Genomic DNA, 19,867 nt, shown 5'->3' with positions numbered 1-19,867 from the left:
TTGGGCTGGTTATTACTGTAGCAGGATTGCTTTGGGCTGGTTATTACTGTAGCAGGATTGCTTTGGGCTGGTTATTACTGTAGCAGGACTGCTTTGGGCTGGTTATTACTGTAGCAGGATTGCTTTGGGCTGGTTATTACTGTAGCAGGACTGCTTTGGGCTGGTTATTACTGTAGCAGGACTGCTTTGGGCTGGTTATTACTGTAGCAGGATTGCTTTGGGCTGGTTATTACTGTAGCAGGACTGCTTTGGGCTGGTTATTACTGTAGCAGGGCTGCTTTGGGCTGGTTATTACTGTAGCAGGATTGCTTTGGGCTGGTTATTACTGTAGCAGGACTGCTTTGGGCTGGTTATTACTGTAGCAGGATTGCTTTGGGCTGGTTATTACTGTAACAGGATTGCTTTGGGCTGGTTATTACTGTAGCAGGACTGCTTTGGGCTGGTTATTACTGTAGCAGGGCTGCTTTGGGCTGGTTAATACTGTAGCAGGACTGCTTTGGGCTGGTTATTACTGTAGCAGGATTGCTTTGGGCTGGTTATTACTGTAGCAGGATGGCTTTGGGCTGGTTATTACTGTAGCAGGAGGGCTTTGGGCTGGTTATTACTGTAGCAGGACTGCTTTGGGCTGGTTATTACTGCAGCAGGATTGCTTTGGGCTGGTTATTACTGTAGCAGGATTGCTTTGGGCTGGTTATTACTGTAGTAGGACTGCTTTGGGCTGGTTATTACTGTAGCAGGACTGCTTTGGGCTGGTTATTACTGTAGCAGGACTGCTTTGGGCTGGTTATTACTGTAGCAGGATTGCTTTGGGCTGGTTATTACTGTAGCAGGATTGCTTTGGGCTGGTTATTACTGTAGCAGGACTGCTTTGGGCTGGTTATTACCGTAGCATGACTGCTTTGGGCTGGTTATTACTGTAGCAGGATTGCTTTGGGCTGGTTATTACTGTAGCAGGACTGCTATGGGCTGGTTATTTCTGCAGCAGGATGGCTTTGGGCTGGTTATTACTGTAGCAGGATTGCTTTGGGCTGGTTATTACTGTAGCAGGACTGCTATGGGCTGGTTATTTCTGCAGCAGGATGGCTTTGGGCTGGTTATTACTGTAGCAGGACTGCTTTGGGCTGGTTATTACTGTAGCAGGGCTGCTTTGGGATGGTTATTACTGTAGCAGGATTGCTTTGGGCTGGTTATTACTGTAGCAGGATTGCTTTGGGCTGGTTATTACTGTAGCAGGATTGCTTTGGGCTGGTTATTACTGTAGCAGGATGGCTTTGGGCTGGTTATTACTGTAGCAGGACTGCTTTGGGCTGGTTATTACTGTAGCAGGATTGCTTTGGGATGGTTATTACTGTAGCAGGATGGCTTTGGGCTGGTTATTACCGTAGCAGGACGGCTTTGGGCTGGTTATTACTGTAGCAGGATTGCTTTGGGCTGGTTATTACCGTAGCAGGGCTGCTTTGGGCTGGTTATTACTGTAGCAGGATTGCTTTGGGCTGGTTATTACTGTAGCAGGACTGCTTTGGGCTGGTTATTACTGTAGCAGGATTGCTTTGGGCTGGTTATTACTGTAGCAGGACTGCTTTGGGCTGGTTATTTCTGCAGCAGGATTGCTTTGGGCTGGTTATTACTGTAGCAGGATTGCTTTGGGCTGGTTATTACTGTAGTAGGATTGCTTTGGGCTGGTTATTACTGTAGCAGGATGGCTTTGGGCTGGTTATTACTGTAGCAGGATGGCTTTGGGCTGGTTATTACTGTAGTAGGATTGCTTTGGGCTGGTTATTACTGTAGCAGGATGGCTTTGGGCTGGTTATTACTGTAGCAGGATGGCTTTGGGCTGGTTATTACTGTAGCAGGACTGCTTTGGGCTGGTTATTACTGTAGCAGGATTGCTTTGGGCTGGTTATTACTGTAGCAGGGCTGCTTTGGGCTGGTTATTACTGTAGCAGGGCTGCTTTGGGCTGGTTATTTCTGCAGCAGGGCTGCTTTGGGCTGGTTTTTTCTGTAGCAGGGCTGCTTTGGGCTGGTTATCACCATTCAGAAACCCTGACCATTCTGTCTCCTGCTGAAAGTATACTCACATTTCCTGTTCAGGTCTTGCTGAATCTTTGCACATTCCACATTGTGCTCCTTTTCCATTGTTTTCATCTCCAACAACAGCTTCTCAACATTTTCTTTGTTCTCCTGCAAACATACTGCAATGAGACTCAGGGCTAAAAATTCATCTGCACCGTTCACTGGGTACTGGGATTATAATCTATGGCCACGGATAGGTTGGAGAAGCTGGAATGGTTCCCACAGCAAAGAAGATTGAGGGCATATTTGATTGAGATGTCAGAACTCTACAGCGTAGAGGGATCTTGTGTCCAGATATATGAATCACAAAAGGTTGGTTTGCGGGTGCAGCAAGTGATTAGCACAGGCAGCATGGTAGCACAGTGTTTAGCCCCAGGATTCCAGGGTCGATTCCCGGCTTGGGTCACTGTCTGTGCGGAGCCTGCACGTTCTCCCCGTGTCTGCGTGGGTTTCCTCCGGGTGCTCCAGTTTCCTCCCACAATCCCGAAAGACGTGCTGTTAGGTGAATTAGACATTCTGAATTCTCCCTCTGTACCCGAACAGGCGCCAGAGTGTGGAGACTAGAGGCTTTACACAGTAACTTCATTGCAATGTAAGCCTACTTGTGACAATAAAGATTATTATTATTATTGATTAGGAAGTCAAATGAAATGTTGGCATTATAGCAAGGGGAATTGAGCATAATGGTGGTGGTGGGGGGGGGGGGGAGAATGTTGCGTGCTGCTACAGCTGTACAGAGCAAAAGTGAGATCAGGCTGTGAGCCTAAACATCCATTAGAGTAGTGTAGCACCTGAGCCCCAGGTTGCACCACTCGATTGACTGTTCTGGCTATCTGATCTATGCTGTCAACTGCACCATGTTTATTTACTCAGGATAGCACAGGGCTAAAGAGCTGGCTTTTAAAGCAGACCAAGGCACCGTGGGTTCAATTCCTGGACCAGCCTCCCTGAACAGGTTCCGGAATGTGGTGACTAGGGACATTTCACAGTAACTTCATTTGAAGCCTATTTGTGACAATAAGCGATTTTCATTTCATAAAGAAGTGGCCTGAATGAGGTATGGGAGTTTGTGGGTGGTGAGGGTGTGTTAGGTGTAAGGGCTGGAGGGCTGTTTTTATAATTGTATCAAAGTCCCACAGCAGTGTGACGGGTATTTTAAACAGTCCACGTCTGCACATAGCAGCCCCTGTAGATCATAGAATTTACAGCGCAAAAGGAGGCCATTCGGCCCATCGAGTCTGCACCGGCTCCTGGAAAGAGCACCCTACCCAAGGTTAACACCTCCACCCTATCCCCATAACCCAGTAACCCCACCCAATACTGAGGGCAATTTTGGACACTAAGGGCAATTTATCATGGCCAATCCACCTAACTTACACATCTTTGGACTGTGGGAGGAAACCGGAGCACCCGGAGGAAACCCACGCACACATGGGGAGGATGTGCAGACTCCACACAGACAGTGACACAGCCGGGAACTGAACCTGGGACCCTGGAGCTGTGAAGCGATTGTGCTATCCACAATGCTACCGTGCTGCCCTCTGATTCCTTTCTGGGGTTGATGGACTGACTGCAGCCCACACCCACGGCTCCAGGATGAAAATCCTGCCATTTTCTTCTGACGCAGGCAGGTTGATCCGGGAATTTTCCCAACTACTGCTACCCACCTTGAGTATAAACATGTAGCCAATTACATTTCTGGAGTGCAGCGACAAATATGTGCCTCGCCTACAGTCCAACCAGTATCTCAGTAGCTGAGCATATACCATGCAGTTTGTGTATTTGTTGAAATAATTTGTTGTGTTAGCTGGCAAGAAAAATGTCACAACCCTGCTCTTTTTATTATGTCTCCCACCATCCCTACCCCCACCCATTGAAACACAGCTGATATACAAAGAAGTACATAGGACTCAGAAAAAGCCATTGAACCCAGCCTGTCTATGTTTTTATTTAACGTAGAATAGTACAGCACAGAACAGGCCCTTCGGCCCTCGATGTGCCAAGCCTTGCCCGAAACCAAGATCAAGCTATCCCACTCCCTGTCATTCTGGTGTGCTCCATATATAATATAGACTTCCCATGCAAACAAAAGTCCTCATCATATTTACCTATTCCATTTCCCCATCTTTTGTCCCCTTACCTTTGGACAGGTGGAATTGAGTGAGAGATATGCTGAGCAGGGGAACTTCTCTACCTGAATACTGGTGAGCTCCTTGAGATAGCCAGCTCTTTGAAGCAGTTACTTCCTTTTGTAGCCATGAGGTTGATATGACTGGTCACTCAAGTTTTGGGCAAAATAAATAATTTCTTCCATGTTAATGTTTTAGAACATAGAACATAGAACATTCCAGCGCAGTACGGGCCCTTCAGCCCTCGATGTTGCGCCGACCCGTGAAACCATCTGAAGCCTATCTGACCTACGCTATTCCATTTTTATCCATATGTCTATCCAGTGACCACTTAAATGCCCTTAAATTTGGTGAGTCTACTACTGTTGCAGGCAGGGCGTTCCACACCCCTACTACTCTCTGAGTAAAGAAACTGCCTCTGACATCTGTCCTATATCTACCACCCCTCAATTTAAAGCTATGTCCCCTCATGTTGGTCATCACCATCCGAGGAAAGAGACTCTCACTGTCCACCCTATCTAACCCTCTGACTATCTTATATGTCTCTATTAAGTCACCTCTCAGCCTTCTCCTCTCTAATGAAAACAACCTCAAGTCCCTGAGCCTTTCCTCGTAAGACTTTCCTTCCATACCAGGCAACATCCTACTAAATCCCCTCTGATCCCTTTCCAAAGCTTCCACATCCTTCCTATAATGTGGTGACCAGAACTGCACGCAGTACTCCAGGAGCGGCCGCACCAGAGTTATGTACAGCTGCAGCATGACCCCGTGGCTCCGAAACTCAATCCCCCTACTGATAAAGGCTAGCACACAATATGCCTTCTTAACAGCCCTATTAACCTGGGTGGCAACTTTCAGGGATTTATGTACCTGGATGCCGAGATCTCTCTGTTCATCTACACTACCAAGAATCTTGCCATTAGCCCAGTACTCTGCATTCCTGTTACTCCTTCCAAAGTGAACCACCTCACACTTTTCCGCATTAAACTCCATCTGCCACCTCTCAGCCCAGCTCTGCAGCTTATCTATGTCCCTCTGTAACCTATAACATCCTTCAGCACTATCCACAGCTCCACCGACCTTCGTGTCATCTGCAAATTTACTAACCCATCCTTCTACACCCTCTTCCAGGTCATTTATAAAAATGACAAACAGCAGTGGCCCCAAAACAGATCCTTGCGGTACACCACTAGTAACTGAACTCCAGGATGACAAACAGCAGTGTGAGGAAAGGGAGGGAGAGAGTTGGGGCTTTCTCTGAAAAAGGCCATCATCATTTTTAATTCCAGTTTGATGAATTAAATTCAAATTCTACCACCTGGCATGGATGACGTGTCTATTAACATTATCTCAATGCCACCAGGAAAACCCAAGAAATTGTCATATTTTTCTGTTAGTAATATTTTTTTTAACTGTTCGGGTATTGAGTGACAATTAAAGCATGGGACCACATGACTGTCTGAATCTAAACTGTGGGTTTGATAGGGCAATGAGCTTAGAAAAGCTTCAAATAGATGTTTACATGAGGTAATTTAGTTAGGATGTTTATTGAACAGGAGTAGATTTGAATGGGTTTGTGTGGTTCAAAGGGTAAGATATGCAGGGTATAAAACAAAGGTGCCATAGGTAATGCATGGGCAGAGTGAGTTAGTTGTCTCTTCTTTAAAATTCAAAAACCCAAAGTAAAGGAATAAAGTGAATCAATTCTAGGAGAGAGCATTTCTGAAGAGACTGTGTGAGACAATGAAGCGATCAAAGGAAAAGAACGTATTAAAGGAGATACTGAAGCCTATGGGGATAGCTGTGTTAGATCTCAGCTGACAGCAGGAATTGCTGACCAACTCTGAGCAAACAATGTGAACAAAGCCGGCTTTGAAAAGCCAGCTGCTGTTAACCTCAGGGGGCACCCCAAGAAATATTAAGGGCAATGTGTGGTAACAATTACTGGACTTCGATTGGTTGTAAAATCTGTAAGGTGTTGCTGAACAGATACTGAGAGGGTGAGCTTTGAAGGTGTTAAATGAATATTGTGTGGAACTGTGTTAATATGTTGGTGCTGTGTGAAGCCATTGTTCTGATTCTACTTTGTTTATTTTTTCCTATTTCTTAATAAACATTTACTTTCCTACAAAATCATCGCAAATAATCGGGGACATCATTTCTGGATTACAAAACCTATCCTCGTACTATACAAATTGCAAATAAAACAAACGTGAGGAAATAGCTTCCAGTTCCCCTTCTGGGATTTGAACAGCGCAGTATTTATTATTAGCTCTGCCGTAATACCCCATTCTTCCAGTTGCATTGCACATATTACATATCGAAGTGTCAGATTATGGGGAATAAAATCACAACAGCAGAAATTTAATCGTCAACTGCACCTGCTAAAGAAAACTCTCCATCGTCAGATCGAATCTTCACAGCGTTAAATTGAGGCGAAAGTTGTATTTGCCAGAACTTACCAGTTCAATCACGTTTAGATTCTCTTCTTGATCTTGGATGCATTTTTTTAAATGTTCATTTTCATCTGTATGAATAGAGATTTTTTTTTAAATGTATTAAATTAACCAAGGCATAATTTCAAAACTAAAAGCATACGATTAAATATATATGATTTTTCTCATTAAGAACAAGAAACTAACCCATTCATCGTGAAGTAAATGGAGTGAAGTTTTTTCCCACAGATACCCAGCAGAGGTAAAGGGTCAATTCTCCGAACACACTGTGCCATATGAATGGAAAACTATCAGAGCCACCCAAAGTTAGAGATTCAAATCGCTTTGTTGGATGTTCCCAGTCCAACGCAATAGTCCAGGAGAAGTTAGCCCTTCCGGCCAATTGCTGGCTGAACCGTTACCTGGGAACCTCCAAAAGGGATTCCCCAGTGCATTCTGGGGTACCCTCCAAATCCAACGCTGGAGGTCTCAGAGCTAACAGGCTCATAGTTATGATCACTACAATATAACTATGATGTGGAGATGCCGGCGTTGGACTGGGGTGAGCACAGTAAGAAGTCTTACAACACCAGGTTAAAGTCCAACAGGTTTGTTTCAAACACGAGCTTTCGGAGCACGGCTCCTTCTTCAGGTGAATGGCCTGATTCACCTGAAGAAGGAGCCGTGCTCCGAAAGCTCGTGTTTGAAACAAACCTGTTGGACTTTAACCTGGTGTTGTAAGACTTCTTACTGTACAATATAACTAGGCAGTTGGGAAGCTTAGATGACCAGCACATGATTCAGAATGATGCCAACAGCCTGGGTCTGCTTCCCATTCTGGTTGAAGTAGACTTGAGACTTGCCTCCTCGTCATGCCCTGAGAGGGGTGGCATGGTAGCACAGTGGTTAGCACTATTGCTTCACAGCACCAGGGACCCAGGTTCGATTCCCGGCTTGGCTCGCTGTCTGCGCGTTATCCCCGTGTCTGCGTGGGTTTCCTCCGGGTGCTCCGGTTTCCTCCCACAGTCCAAAGATGTGCAGGTTAGGTGGATTGGCCGTAATAAATTGCCCCGTAGTGTACGAAAGTTCGGTGGGGTTGCTGGGATAGGGTGGAGGTGTGGGCTTTGGTAGGGTGTGTGGTGATATGCATCACTGTGAATACACAAGGAGTTAATGTAAATACATGTAGACTAGCTAGACACTAGACGGAGTACCAGAGACATGAAACACAGACACTCAACCAATAGATCAGTTAGATAGGACATGACCAATGGGCATTTACGATACGCACAGAGGTGACACTACCACAGGGGGACATTACACCAACCCATATATAAAGGACACAGCACACACGGTCTTCCTTTTTCCAGTGGAGACACTCAGTGAGTAGAGACACAGGGTTGATTCAATATCACACCCACCACGCGGATTGTAGCAGACTGGTTTGTCAGTCTGAGTAGCTATAGAAGGATTAACAGTAGTGGCGAACCCGAATAGGAGAATTGTAAATAGTTCAATAAATGTGTTGAAGTTATCTCCACGTCTGAACCTTCCTTTGTCAGAGTGAACATCAAGGAAGCCGTTTATGCTACGCCAAGAGCATAACAAGAGAGGGTGCTCTTTCAGAGGCCGGTGTACACTCGATGGGCCAAATGACCTCCATCTGCACTATTAATTCTATGATGATTCCATGATGAGTGTGGGAAGCAACATCACTGACAAAACTTGCCAAGAAAACAGCTCAGGGCAATTCATTAGAAGATAACAAGCCAAGGACCTTCTTTCAGGTAGACACATGATACATGAGGGGAGACGACTGCGTTGTGGTATTGCCCAGTCCATCACACGAACCTGCCTCCCATCCAGTGACTCAATCTACACCTCCCGCTGCCTGGGGAAAGTAGGCAGCATAATCAAAGATCCCTCCCACCCGGCTTATTCACTCTTATTCCCAACTTTTCCCATCGAGCAGGAGATATAGAAGTCTGAGAACACGCACGAACAGACTCAAAAATAGCTTCTTCCCCACTGTTACCAGACTCCTAAATGACGCTCTTATGGACTGACCTCATATACCCGATGTTGGTGTTATGTAGTTACATTGTATACCTTGTGTTGCCCTATTATGTATTTTCTTTTATTTCCTTTTCTTCCCAAGTACTTAATGATCTGTTTGAGCTGCTCGCAGGAAAATACTTTTCACTGTGCCTCAGTACACGTGAGAATAAACAAAATCCAAATCCAAATCACTGGGTGATGCTCTGGGGACCTGGGTTACAACCTCACCATGGTAGATGGTGAAGTTTGAATCCAATAAAAATATTGGAATTAAAAATCTAACGATGACCAAGAAAACCATTGTTGCAAAATCCCGTCTGGAACAGTAGGAAAGCTGCTGTCCAAAGCTGGTTTGGCGTGCATGTGACTCCAGGCCCGCAGAAATATGGTTGACTCGTAAGTGGCCGAGCAAGTAATTCTGTAGTATCTAACTGCTAAAATGCCAATTAAAAGGAATGAAACCAGACAGACCACCCGACAGCAACCTGGGCACTTGTAACATCAATGGCAAACTCAGCCCGGTCAATCCTGCAAAATTCCCCTTACTAACACCTGGGAACACCTGGGAACAGTATCAGGTAGGAGTGACCACCGCAAGGGCCTTGTGAAGACAAAGTCCCATCTTCACATTGAGGATAGGCTCCATCGTGTTGTGCAGCACTATTGTTATGATACAGCAGGTGGTATTTGCTGGACTGGCCAAATTCCAAAGGAAAGCATGATCAAACTGTCACCATTTTATTACAAGGTATCTGTACTGAAGTCAGAAGTAAAGATTCCTAAAACACTGTTGGAGATTTTAAATATCCAATTAAAACATTTATTCATGAAAGAGAAGAAAACGTAAGCACACAAGATAACATTTACACAGTTAAAATTAGTCTTACAAATATTTCCCAAAATTTTCTACTCAGCTAGACTCAGAAATAAACATACTTTCCCAGACAACAGTCCATATAGATCCTTGTCTATAAAATTCCAGCAATATTACCGAAAGGCAACCAATGTTGTTATAGGGGAGGTATTTCATAAGGGCTTCTCTCTCCCTCTCACTCAACAATCAAAATCCAAGCCTTAAAACAAAACCATGCTTTCTGGAAATAATAAACACTTCTTTGGAGCTGGCTGGAGGCTGCTTACTTCACAGTCTGTCCTCCGCACAGCCTACTCTTCAAGATATCACATGGTCTTTACTCCAGACACAGTTCTCAATCTTTCAATAAATATGTTTTTTCTCTTACATCTTTAAACCCATGGTTCTTACTTTGGAACTTACCTTTTCCAGAATATAAAAAAATGTCATGTTGCCTTAAGGCCACTACTTTTGGGAGGAAAAACTTAATAACATTGCTTTATTTATTCATGATCTTTGTTAATTTCAACCTTGCTTATATTTACCGTTACAAATTCACCAAATAAACATAAAAAAACCTTCTTTATCTCCTCATGCAAATTTCTATCCATTTTCTTCATTTATCCCATTTTAGCTTTGCTCATCCCCACTTCAAAATGCCTGTTATTAGACTTAACCCTTTGATGATTTAAGACTTGCAGTCTGACTGTCATCAGTTTAATTAATTAATTATAACGCAAAAACATACACACACATGGCCCCAACTAGCCTGCTTCACAGTATCCCACAATAATATTGGAAAATAATATGTCTTTGCACTACTGCTGAGGCATAGGGGGCATCAGCTGCAGCACAAATTAAACTTTGGCCAAAAGAGCTTTACTACAGAGGCGAGGTGAAGGTAACAGTCCTTGACATCAATGCAGCATTTAACGGAGTGCGGCATCAAGGGGTCCTAGCAAAACTGGAGTCAATGGGAATCTGGGAGAAAACACTCCGCTGATGGGAATATTGCCAGCAAAGGAAAATAGCTGCGGCTGTTGAAGGTCAATGTGGTTTAATGGCCAAAGGCCTGAATCTTAGGCCCGGCATAGAATTGGATACTTTAAATTCAGAATTGGACACTTTAAAGTAAACTCCAGTCAAAACCACAGGCAGGCCTGATGGGAATTCAAACAGCAAAGTTCAAATACATTGATCAGAGACAGGCTAGCCAGGGACTTATCCTGTAAACAGGAGATCAGAGATTGGCCCTATTCCGATAGATCAATTGTTGTGGATTGCTGTGGATTGTCCAGACGCAGCCAGACTTTCTGCCACATTGTTTTCCTGCCATTACGTTATGTTGCAATTGTATAAGGTGTTAGTGCGGCCACACCTGGAGTATTGTGTTCAGTTTTGGTCTCCTTACTTGAGAAAGGACGTACTGGCGCTGGAGGGTGTGCAGAGGAGATTCACTAGGTTAATCCCAGAGCTGAAGGGGTTGGATTATGAGGAGAGGTTGAGTAGACTGGGACTGTACTCGTTGGAATTTAGAAGGATGAGGGGGGATCTTATAGAAACATTTAAAATTATGAAGGGAATAGATAGGATAGATGCAGGCAGGTGGTTTCCACTGGCGGGTGACAGCAGAACTAAGGGACATAGCCTCAAAATAAGGGGAAGTAGATTTAGGACTGAGTTTAGGAGGAACTTCTTCACCCAAAGGGTTGTGAATCTATGGAATTCCTTGCCCAGTGAAGCAGTTGAGGCTCCTTCATTACATGTTTTTAAGGTAAAGATAGATAGTTTTTTGAAGAATAAAGGGATTAAGGGTTATGGTGTTCGGGCCGGAAAGTGGAGCTGAGTCCACAAAAGATCAGCCATGATCTAATTGAATGGCGGTGCAGGCTCAAGGGGCCAGATGACCTACTCCTGCTCCTAGTTCTTATGTTCTTATTACCCTATATGGGATAAGGTTACATTCAGACAATACACCTGAGGATGTTCCTTGAGGGGAGTCTTTCGTATCCTGCAGAGTTGGAATAGGCAATGGCGGGTGGCATGCTGGCACAGTGGTTAGCACTGCTGCCTCACCACGCCAGGGACCTGGGTTCAATGCCGGTCTTGTCTGTGTGCAGTTTTCACATTCTCCCCGTGTCTGCAGACCGAAGATGTGCAGGTTAGGTGGATTGGCTATGTTAAAAAATTGCCCCTTAGTGTCCAGAGGTTAGGTGGGGTTACGGGGAGAGGGCAGAGGACTGGGTCTAGCTGGGTGTTGTGACCCCCGCACAGTGAACTCATTGGCTGAGAGCCAGAGAAACTTCTGGAAGGGCACAAAGAGTGAGATAGGAAGAGACACCCAGAGACCCTCCCCAGCAGAGACTCGACACAAAGACAACAGACCAGACTCAGCGACGAGCCAGATACAGATGTAAGCGAGAACGACCATCGCAGACGAGGGCCCTGAGGTGACGACAACTCAGAGGATTGGACCCACAGCTCGATCAAGTTCATTGGCAGGGCCATGTTAAAATCTTGGGCCGATAATATTGGGGATGATTCTGGAGAGTAACTGTTTTATTGTGATTGTGAATAAATTTGGGTTGAATCGTGAACCTGTGTTTGTCTTTTGTTCATCTCACAAATAAGAGCATCTGGATAAAATGTTTCCATATTAAACTGGTCGAAGTGTCTGATCATTTACAGACAATCAATCACCTCCTGGACATCACTGCAGGAGTTCCCCAGGGTAGTGTTCTCGGCCCAGCCATCTTCAGCTGCTTCATCAATGATCTTCCCTCCATCATAAGCTCAGAAGTGCAGATGTTTGCGGATGACTGCACAATGTTCAGCACCATTAATGGCTGCTCATACAGTGAAGCAGTTCATGTCCAAATGCAGCAAGACCTGGACACTATCCGGGCTTGGGCTGACAAGTGGCAAGTTACATTCGCGCAACACAAATGCCAGGCAATGACCATCTCCTAGAGAGAACTCAACAATTGCCCCTTGACATTTAGTGGTATTATCATCACTAAACCACCCACTATCAACATCCCGGGAGTTACCATTGGCCATAAACCCAACTAGACATGCCATATGAATGCCATGGTGACAGAGGTTAGGAATCCTGCATCGGGGAATTCACCTCCTTACTTCGCAAAGCCAGACCATAATTCACAAAGCACAGAGATAGAAAACTTTCCACTTGCCTGGACGAGTGTGGCTCCAACAACACTCAAGAAGCTCAATGCCACCGAGGGCAAAGCAGTCCACTTGGTTAGCACCCCATCCGCAGAAAGAAAATGGTACAAGAAATGTGGGCCAAATAACTCAGAGGTTGGGGCACAATATTGGAGATGAGTCTGAGGCATGGGAAAGGGAGACATCCCAAAGGAAGTCTGACGAAGGGTCACGGAGAGGGAACAGGGAAAGGTCTGCGTTATGAAGAAAGAGCAGCAGAGAAAGAGGCTCCGAGGGGAAAAAGGGCTGAGGTTGACAGACTTAAAGTGGTGAGGGCCAGGAGACGCCCTGACAATCAAAGAAGGCAGCAGATGTTTGGATATTCCATGCTTGGGCTGTTGGGAGTGAAGATAACCCTTTCGAGCTATAGCATTCTGCTTGGTGCGGCAAAACAGCTAAAGTGGTGCTTGTGAATTGATGCATGAGTTCATACTCAGGAATCGAGGAAAACAGAATATTGGACAATGGGATTTATACCCTGTGGGATGGGCCGTCATTGACACCGTCAGGTTGGAGTAACATTCGAAGAGGTGGGAAGCATGGTAGCACAGAGGTTAGCACAGTTGCTTCACAGCTCCAGGGTCCCAGGTTCGATTCCCGCTTGGGTGACTGTGCGGAGTCTGCACGTTCTCCCCGTGTCTGCGTGGGTTTCCTCCGGGTGCTCCGGTTTCCTTCCACAGTCTAAAGATGTGCAGGTTAGGTGGATTGGCCATGCTAAACTGCCCTTAGTGTCCAAAAAGGTTAGGTGGGGTTACTGGGTTATGGGGATAGGGTGGAGGTGTGGGCTTAAGTAGGGTGCTCTTTCCAAGGGTTGGTGCTGACACAATGGGCCAAATGACCTCCTTCTGCACTGTAAATTCTATGATTCAAAGTTCTATCTTCCGGTGAAGACTCGAATTCCTTGTGAGGGAGACATGGGTGGAATATTCATTCCCTGTTGGCGTCAGGCGCCATGGTGGGGGAGGATGGGGGGGGTTTGATATTACAACATGGCGGGAAGGTCAAAAGTCGGTTTATTACTGGCGTGAAAGTACAGCAGCTCCACCCAGGAGCGGAACACGAACCAGGCTGTCGGTCTGTGTGAGGCTGATTTACATCCCGCTAATGGATGAAAAAGAAATACCGAGCTGAATCGTGCTCTCACACCCGTTTTACAATTCCGGTAGTGGGAAAACAGCCCAGCCTAGAACTGTCTGGATCAGCATATCATGCAAAATTCGGGAATTACCTTATGACCTTGCTCAGCTCGCTGAAATCCCAGGAGAGGAAGGTGATGGATTCCTGCAGGGCCCTAGAATAACTCATGCATCACATGGTATCCACATGGCTCCTCTGTGAACCAGCTTTCAGAAGGTGGGCAGTCACCGCCTGTGTTCTGTCACTTTGCTATGGATTTGCAGGGTTTTGTCCTGGATAGGAAGGGCTGACCGGACGGTTGTGGGTGGGGGGTAGGAGAATGTGAACTGTGGGAGGGATCGAGTTTGGAAACACAGAAAATAGGAGCAGGATTCGGCCATTCGGTCCTTCGAGATTGCTCTGTTATTCATGATGGTCGTGGCTGATCATCCAATTCAGTGGGGAGTCCAGAACTAGGGGTCATAGTTTGAGGATAAGAGGTAAACCTTTTAGGACTGAGGTGAGGAGAACTTTCTTCACCCAAAGAGAGGTGAATCTGTGGAATTCACTCCCACAGAAAGTAGTTGAGGCCAAAATATTGTATAATTTCAAGAAGGAATTAGATTTAGCTCTTGGGACTAAAGGGATCAAGGAATATGGGGGGAAGGCGGGATCAGGGTATTGAACTTGATGATCAGCCATGATGATAATGAATGGGGAGCAGGCTCGAAGGGCCTCCTCCTGCTTTTATCTTCTATATTTCTATGTAACTGACCAGAGCTGTTGTTGAGGTGAATGAAAGGATTAAAATTAGCAAGAAGGATACGTTGTATTTGTATCAAACACTAGTTTCAGACTCTTCGGGAGTATTGTGTTCAATTCTGGGCAATGGTGGGAAGGCTTAGGAGAGAATATGGAAAAGCTTCACCAGAATGGGGCGGGATTCTCCGATCCGGGGGCTAAGTGTTGACGCAGTCGTAAACTCCGGAGCGTTATACGACGGTGTCAACAGGCCCCTTGGAGCAGCGATCCTGCGCCGCACAGGGACCAGCACGGCACTGGAGCAACTCACACAGCTCCAGCTGCCGATACCGGCGTCAAACGGGCACCGCGGGTCTGCGCATGCGCGCCACGGCCGGTGCAAGATCGCGCATTCATGTGGGTTGCTTTCTCCGCACCAGCCCCGATGCAACATGGCAGAGAGCTACAGGGGCCAGGCGCGGAGGAACATAGGCCCCCACTGGGATAAGCCCACCTGCCGATCGGAAGGCCAGATCGCGGGCCAGGCCACCGTGGAGCCCCCCCCCTCCCCCCCCGGATCTCCCCTCTCCCCCACCAGGCCGCCCCCCGCAACATGAACGCCACAGTCCCGCCGACGCCGGCGGCTCGGCCTAACTCGGTATTCAAAATCATCAGGCTCAGTATAACGCCGATAAGGAGAAACTGCTCCCACTCCTGAAAGGTTTGATAACAAAGGTTAGGGGCAGCACGGTAGCATTGTGGATAGTACAATTGCTTCACAGCTCCAGGGTCCCAGGTTCGATTCCGGCTTGGGTCACTGTCTGTGCGGAGTCTGCACGTCCTCCCCGTGTGTGCGTGGGTTTCCTCCGGGTGCTCCGGTTTCCTCCCACAGTCCAAAGATATGCAGGTTAAGTGGATTGGCCATGATAAATTGCCCTTAGTGTTGGGTGGGGTTACTGGGTTATGGGGATAGGGTGGAGGTGTTGACCTCGGGTAGGGTGCTCTTTCCAGGAGCCGGTGCAGACTCGATGGGCCAAATGGCCTCCTTCTGCACTGTAAATTCTATAGAAAAAGGGCACAGGTTTAAAGTAACTTACAAAAAAAGCAAAAGCGATAGTTAAGGTGTGGAATACACTGCAAGAGAAATAATTATATGTTATGTGAAAATGAAGAATATGTCGTGCTGTGTTGAGAAGATGGGGAATGGCACTGGGTGAATTGTTGATTCAGACGCTGCTACAGACACAGTGTAAATAATAGAGTGTTAAAATGAGCGAATGGCTCCCTTCTGTGTTTCAATTCAACCTTTCCTGAGTTAGTGAGATTGCCAGCTCTTGGTGGGAGAGGAAGAAAACAGATGAAGAAGCAAAAGGAACGGAGAGAGTCAAAGGAACAAAATTCAATTTTCGTAACCTATTAAATGTCCTCAATCTAATTCTCTGTGAGTGCTTACCTCTCACGTCGCACTGTTTTTGGATGGACCCCTGAAGTTCCGTTATTATTCCATGAAGCAAACCACATTCTGAAAAACAGGAAGATCCAACAACAGTACTGATTAGAAATATTTCCAACAGTGCAACAGCACAAGGTCAGAAATTACAAGTTTGTGCAGCAGAGGCTAGTTGTGCTGGTTGGGGGCAGAATATTTTGTTTGATTATCCATTGGTAACTCAGCTTTTGAAGCACATTTGTTGAGGATATTCAGAGAGGTGAAGTCCATTATCAGATAAAACAATTACAGTAGATAAATGTGAATTCATACATTTTAGGGAGAAAAGAGCAGAGAATGGAAGCATCCCAGAGACAGTATAGTTCTGACTAGAGGGAGGGAACAGAGAAATGTAGGCATCTGCTCTCACAAACAATGTTAACATGCTCTGAAGTGTTATACACCTACAGACATACTTTGCAAGTACATATCCAACTTCCTTTTATAAGTTACAATTGAATATGCTTCCAGTGTCCTTTCAGGCGATATATTCCCGATCATTGCAATTCCCTGCAGAAATAAATAGCTATTTTTTGACAATTACATTAAAGCTCTGCTCTCTAATTACTTACACTCGAGTGGAAACAGTTTTATCCATTGAAGAACAGAAGCTATAGGAGCAAGAGTGGTCCCTGTGGCTGATTGAGCCAGCCCCACCACTCAATACAATCAGAGCTGAACGTCAGCATTCAACTCCACTTCCCCATCTGCTTCATTCCTGAGATCAAAGCTCCATCCTTTATATAGAGAGTCAGAGTTTACAGCACAGAAAGAGGCCCTTCGGCCCACTGCGTCTGCACCAGGAATCAAGCACCTATCTATTCTAATCCCATTTCCCAACACTTGGTCCGTAGCCTTGTACGTTGTGGTGTTTCACGTGCTCGTCGAAATGCTTCTTAAACGCTGTGAGGAGAATCTGTGGAATTCACTCCCACAGAAAGTAGTTGAGGCCAAAACGTGTAATTTCAGGAAGGAATTAGATATCTCTCTTGGGGCGAAAGGGATCAGGGATATGGAGGGGGGGGGAAGGCGGGATCAGGGTATTGAACTTGATGATCTGCCATGATCATAATGAATAGCGGAGCCGGCTCGAAGGCCCGAATGGCCTCATGCTGTTTCTATTTTCTATGTTTCGATGTTTCATTTGCAAATGCAACACGACCTCAACAATATCCAGAGTGGGCTAACAAGTGACAAATTACATACAAAGGCCAGACAATAGCCATCTCCAACAAGAGAGGATCTAACCATCACCAATCACATTCAATGGTATTACCATCATTGAACCGCTCACTCTCAATATCCTGGGTATTACCATTGACAAGGGCGGCACGGTAGCACAGTGGTTACCACTGTTGCTTCACACCTCCAGGGTCCCAGGTTCGATTCCCGGCTTGGATCACTGTCTGTGTGGAGTCTGCACGTTCTCCCCGTGTCTGCGTGGGTTTCCTCCGGGTGCTCCGGTTTCCTCCCACAGTCCAAAGATGTGCAGGTTAGGTTCATTGGACATGCTAAAGTTCCCTAGTCGCCACACTCCGGCACCTGTTCGGGTACACTGAGGGAGAATTCAAAATGTCCAAGTTACCTAACAAGCACGACTTTCGGGATTTGTGGGAGGAAACCGGAGCACCCGGAAGAAACCCATGCAGACACGGGGAGAACGTCAGACTCCGCACAGACAGTGGCCCAAGCAGGGAATCGACCCCGGGTCCCTAGCGCTGTGAAGCAAAAGTGCTAACCACTGGGCTACCGTGCTGCCCAAGACGTGAGTTCTTGTCCGTGATCCGAACAATTTCGTATTGCTGAATTCGCAGAAAGACTTCTCTTTGACTAATTCCATCAGCTAGCTCCTGCTCTGCTCATTTAACAGAAATCCTGCTCACGTCTGCTGCTTTAATACTAATTTCAAATTTGCCAAATTAAGGTGCTTTGTAAATGTCGGAAATCCTGGTAAATTTCCATGTCTTGTGAATTGCTAGTTACCAAGCACTTAATTAGGCAAATTACACGTTAATGCTGAGGCAGATAATGTGTTACAATTGTTTACTGGAACAATTTTAAGAGTGTGAGAAAATGGCAGCACCCATTTATTAAAACTAATAATATTACAGCAGGTTAATGCACAACCAGCACGTGCATCAGCTCTAACAATCAGTGCAGATTTAACCCATTATCAGTTTACACAAGACCACAAGTCCATAAGACATAGGAGCAGAATTAGGCCACTCGGCCCATCGAGGCTGCTCCACCACTAAATCGGTTAGGATTATATTCATTGGAGTTTAGAAGAGCGAGAGGGAATCTCATAGAAACTTAGAAAATTCTAATAGGATTGGACAGGGTAGATTCAGAAAGAATGTTCCCGATGGTGGGGGAGTCCAGAACTAGACAATCAATCGCTTTAAAAAAACGACACAGAATTACATCGAATGTATGCAGAGCTACCACCATTCAGCACAACTGATCTGTAAAGGTGCATTTACCAACATGAGCCTCCTGATGTGACCATCAATTCACACGACACGTGGTTGGAAGTGAACAGTGGTTTTAATAGTCTTTCAACAGAGCCTGCCTGTGACGAGATGAATTGGCAGGCAGGCTCACGACTGCCAAGCGTTATACTTCCGGTTAGTGGGAGGAGCCATGGGCGGAGCCATGGGCGGAGCCAAGGGTGGAGCCCAGTACAAACTCCTCATCTCCCCCTATGGGCAGAGCCGCACAACGGCTCGTATACCGAGCTTACATAGACACAGTACATCATATATAATAACATTGTGAATTACACGGACTGTGATTCACCACACCTCCATCCATCACATTTCACCTCATCCTATCAGCAAAACCATCTCCTTCTTTCTCTCTCATGTGTTTACTTATCTTTAAATGTATCTGTGCCATTTGCTCCTCTTTTTGTAGAGTAAATAATTCCAGCCTGCTTCTAATAGCTGGAACCAGAACTTCCACAAGCTGCCGTGGTAGGATTTGAATCCGTTCCCCCAGAGCATAAGCTTGGGATTCTGGGTTACTGTTAACACTACACCCCATTCGGGGAGATTCCTCCTGAGTAAGGTTTGGGGACTGACAGCGCACCCCACTCAGGAAATTGGCTGTGGACAGGAGGCAGAGGAGACTGACAAAGGGCAGAGACTCTTTTTAAAAATTCTTTCATGGCATCTGAGTATCATTGGCAAGGCAGCATTTTGTGTTGACCTAATTGCTCTTGAGAAAGTGGTGATGAGTAATTTTCTTGACCACCTGCAGTCCAGCTGATGAACAGTCTGTTACGAAGGAAGTTTCAGTATTTGGCCGAGCTGTGGTGAAGGAACGGCGATACAGTTTGAACTCAGGATGGTCGGTTACTTGGAGGGGGTGACCTGTAGGAGGTGCTGTTCCCTTGCATTCGCTGCCGTGATCTAAGATTGTCCACAGATTGGGAAAGTGCTGTTGAAGGGAGCTTGTGAATTGCTGCAGTACATCTTCTAGATTTTCGAACCAATATTTAAAAAGGCTAGCTTTTTGCTTGGGCATTTGAGCAGTTATTTCCTTCATATTTTTACAGAATGGACACATTTATATTTCATTAATCACAAGCCTGAGAAGTGACATGGAGACTATGCGAGGTCAAAGGGGTGGGTGGTGGGGGGCATGAGCTGGCATGGATAGAATGTGGAGGTGAGGGGGTGAGGACTGATGAGCTACTTATATATTTGTTAAAATATCCAACAAAATGCCTTCAGTCCGTCTCATC

General features: G+C 45.9%; 1 protein-coding gene across 1 annotated transcript in view; it reads right to left on the bottom strand.

Annotated features, from left to right (window-relative positions):
* Positions 1-19,867, bottom strand: part of LOC119969953 (coiled-coil domain-containing protein 152-like) — a 101,146-nt gene that overhangs the window by 37,139 nt on the left and 44,140 nt on the right. The window contains exons 3-5 of the mRNA XM_038803920.1: positions 16,084-16,152; positions 6,665-6,729; positions 2,079-2,181 (exon numbers count right to left, since the gene is read on the bottom strand). Of these exons, the coding sequence (XP_038659848.1) occupies positions 2,079-2,181; positions 6,665-6,729; positions 16,084-16,152 (237 nt within the window). The remainder of the gene's footprint in view (positions 1-2,078; positions 2,182-6,664; positions 6,730-16,083; positions 16,153-19,867) is intronic.

Source organism: Scyliorhinus canicula, chromosome 8 (assembly GCF_902713615.1).
Source record: "Scyliorhinus canicula chromosome 8, sScyCan1.1, whole genome shotgun sequence".
Lineage (NCBI taxonomy): Eukaryota > Metazoa > Chordata > Chondrichthyes > Carcharhiniformes > Scyliorhinidae > Scyliorhinus > Scyliorhinus canicula.
The sequence above is the reverse complement of the archived record's forward strand: the minus strand, read 5'-3'. Positions and strand labels throughout refer to the sequence as shown.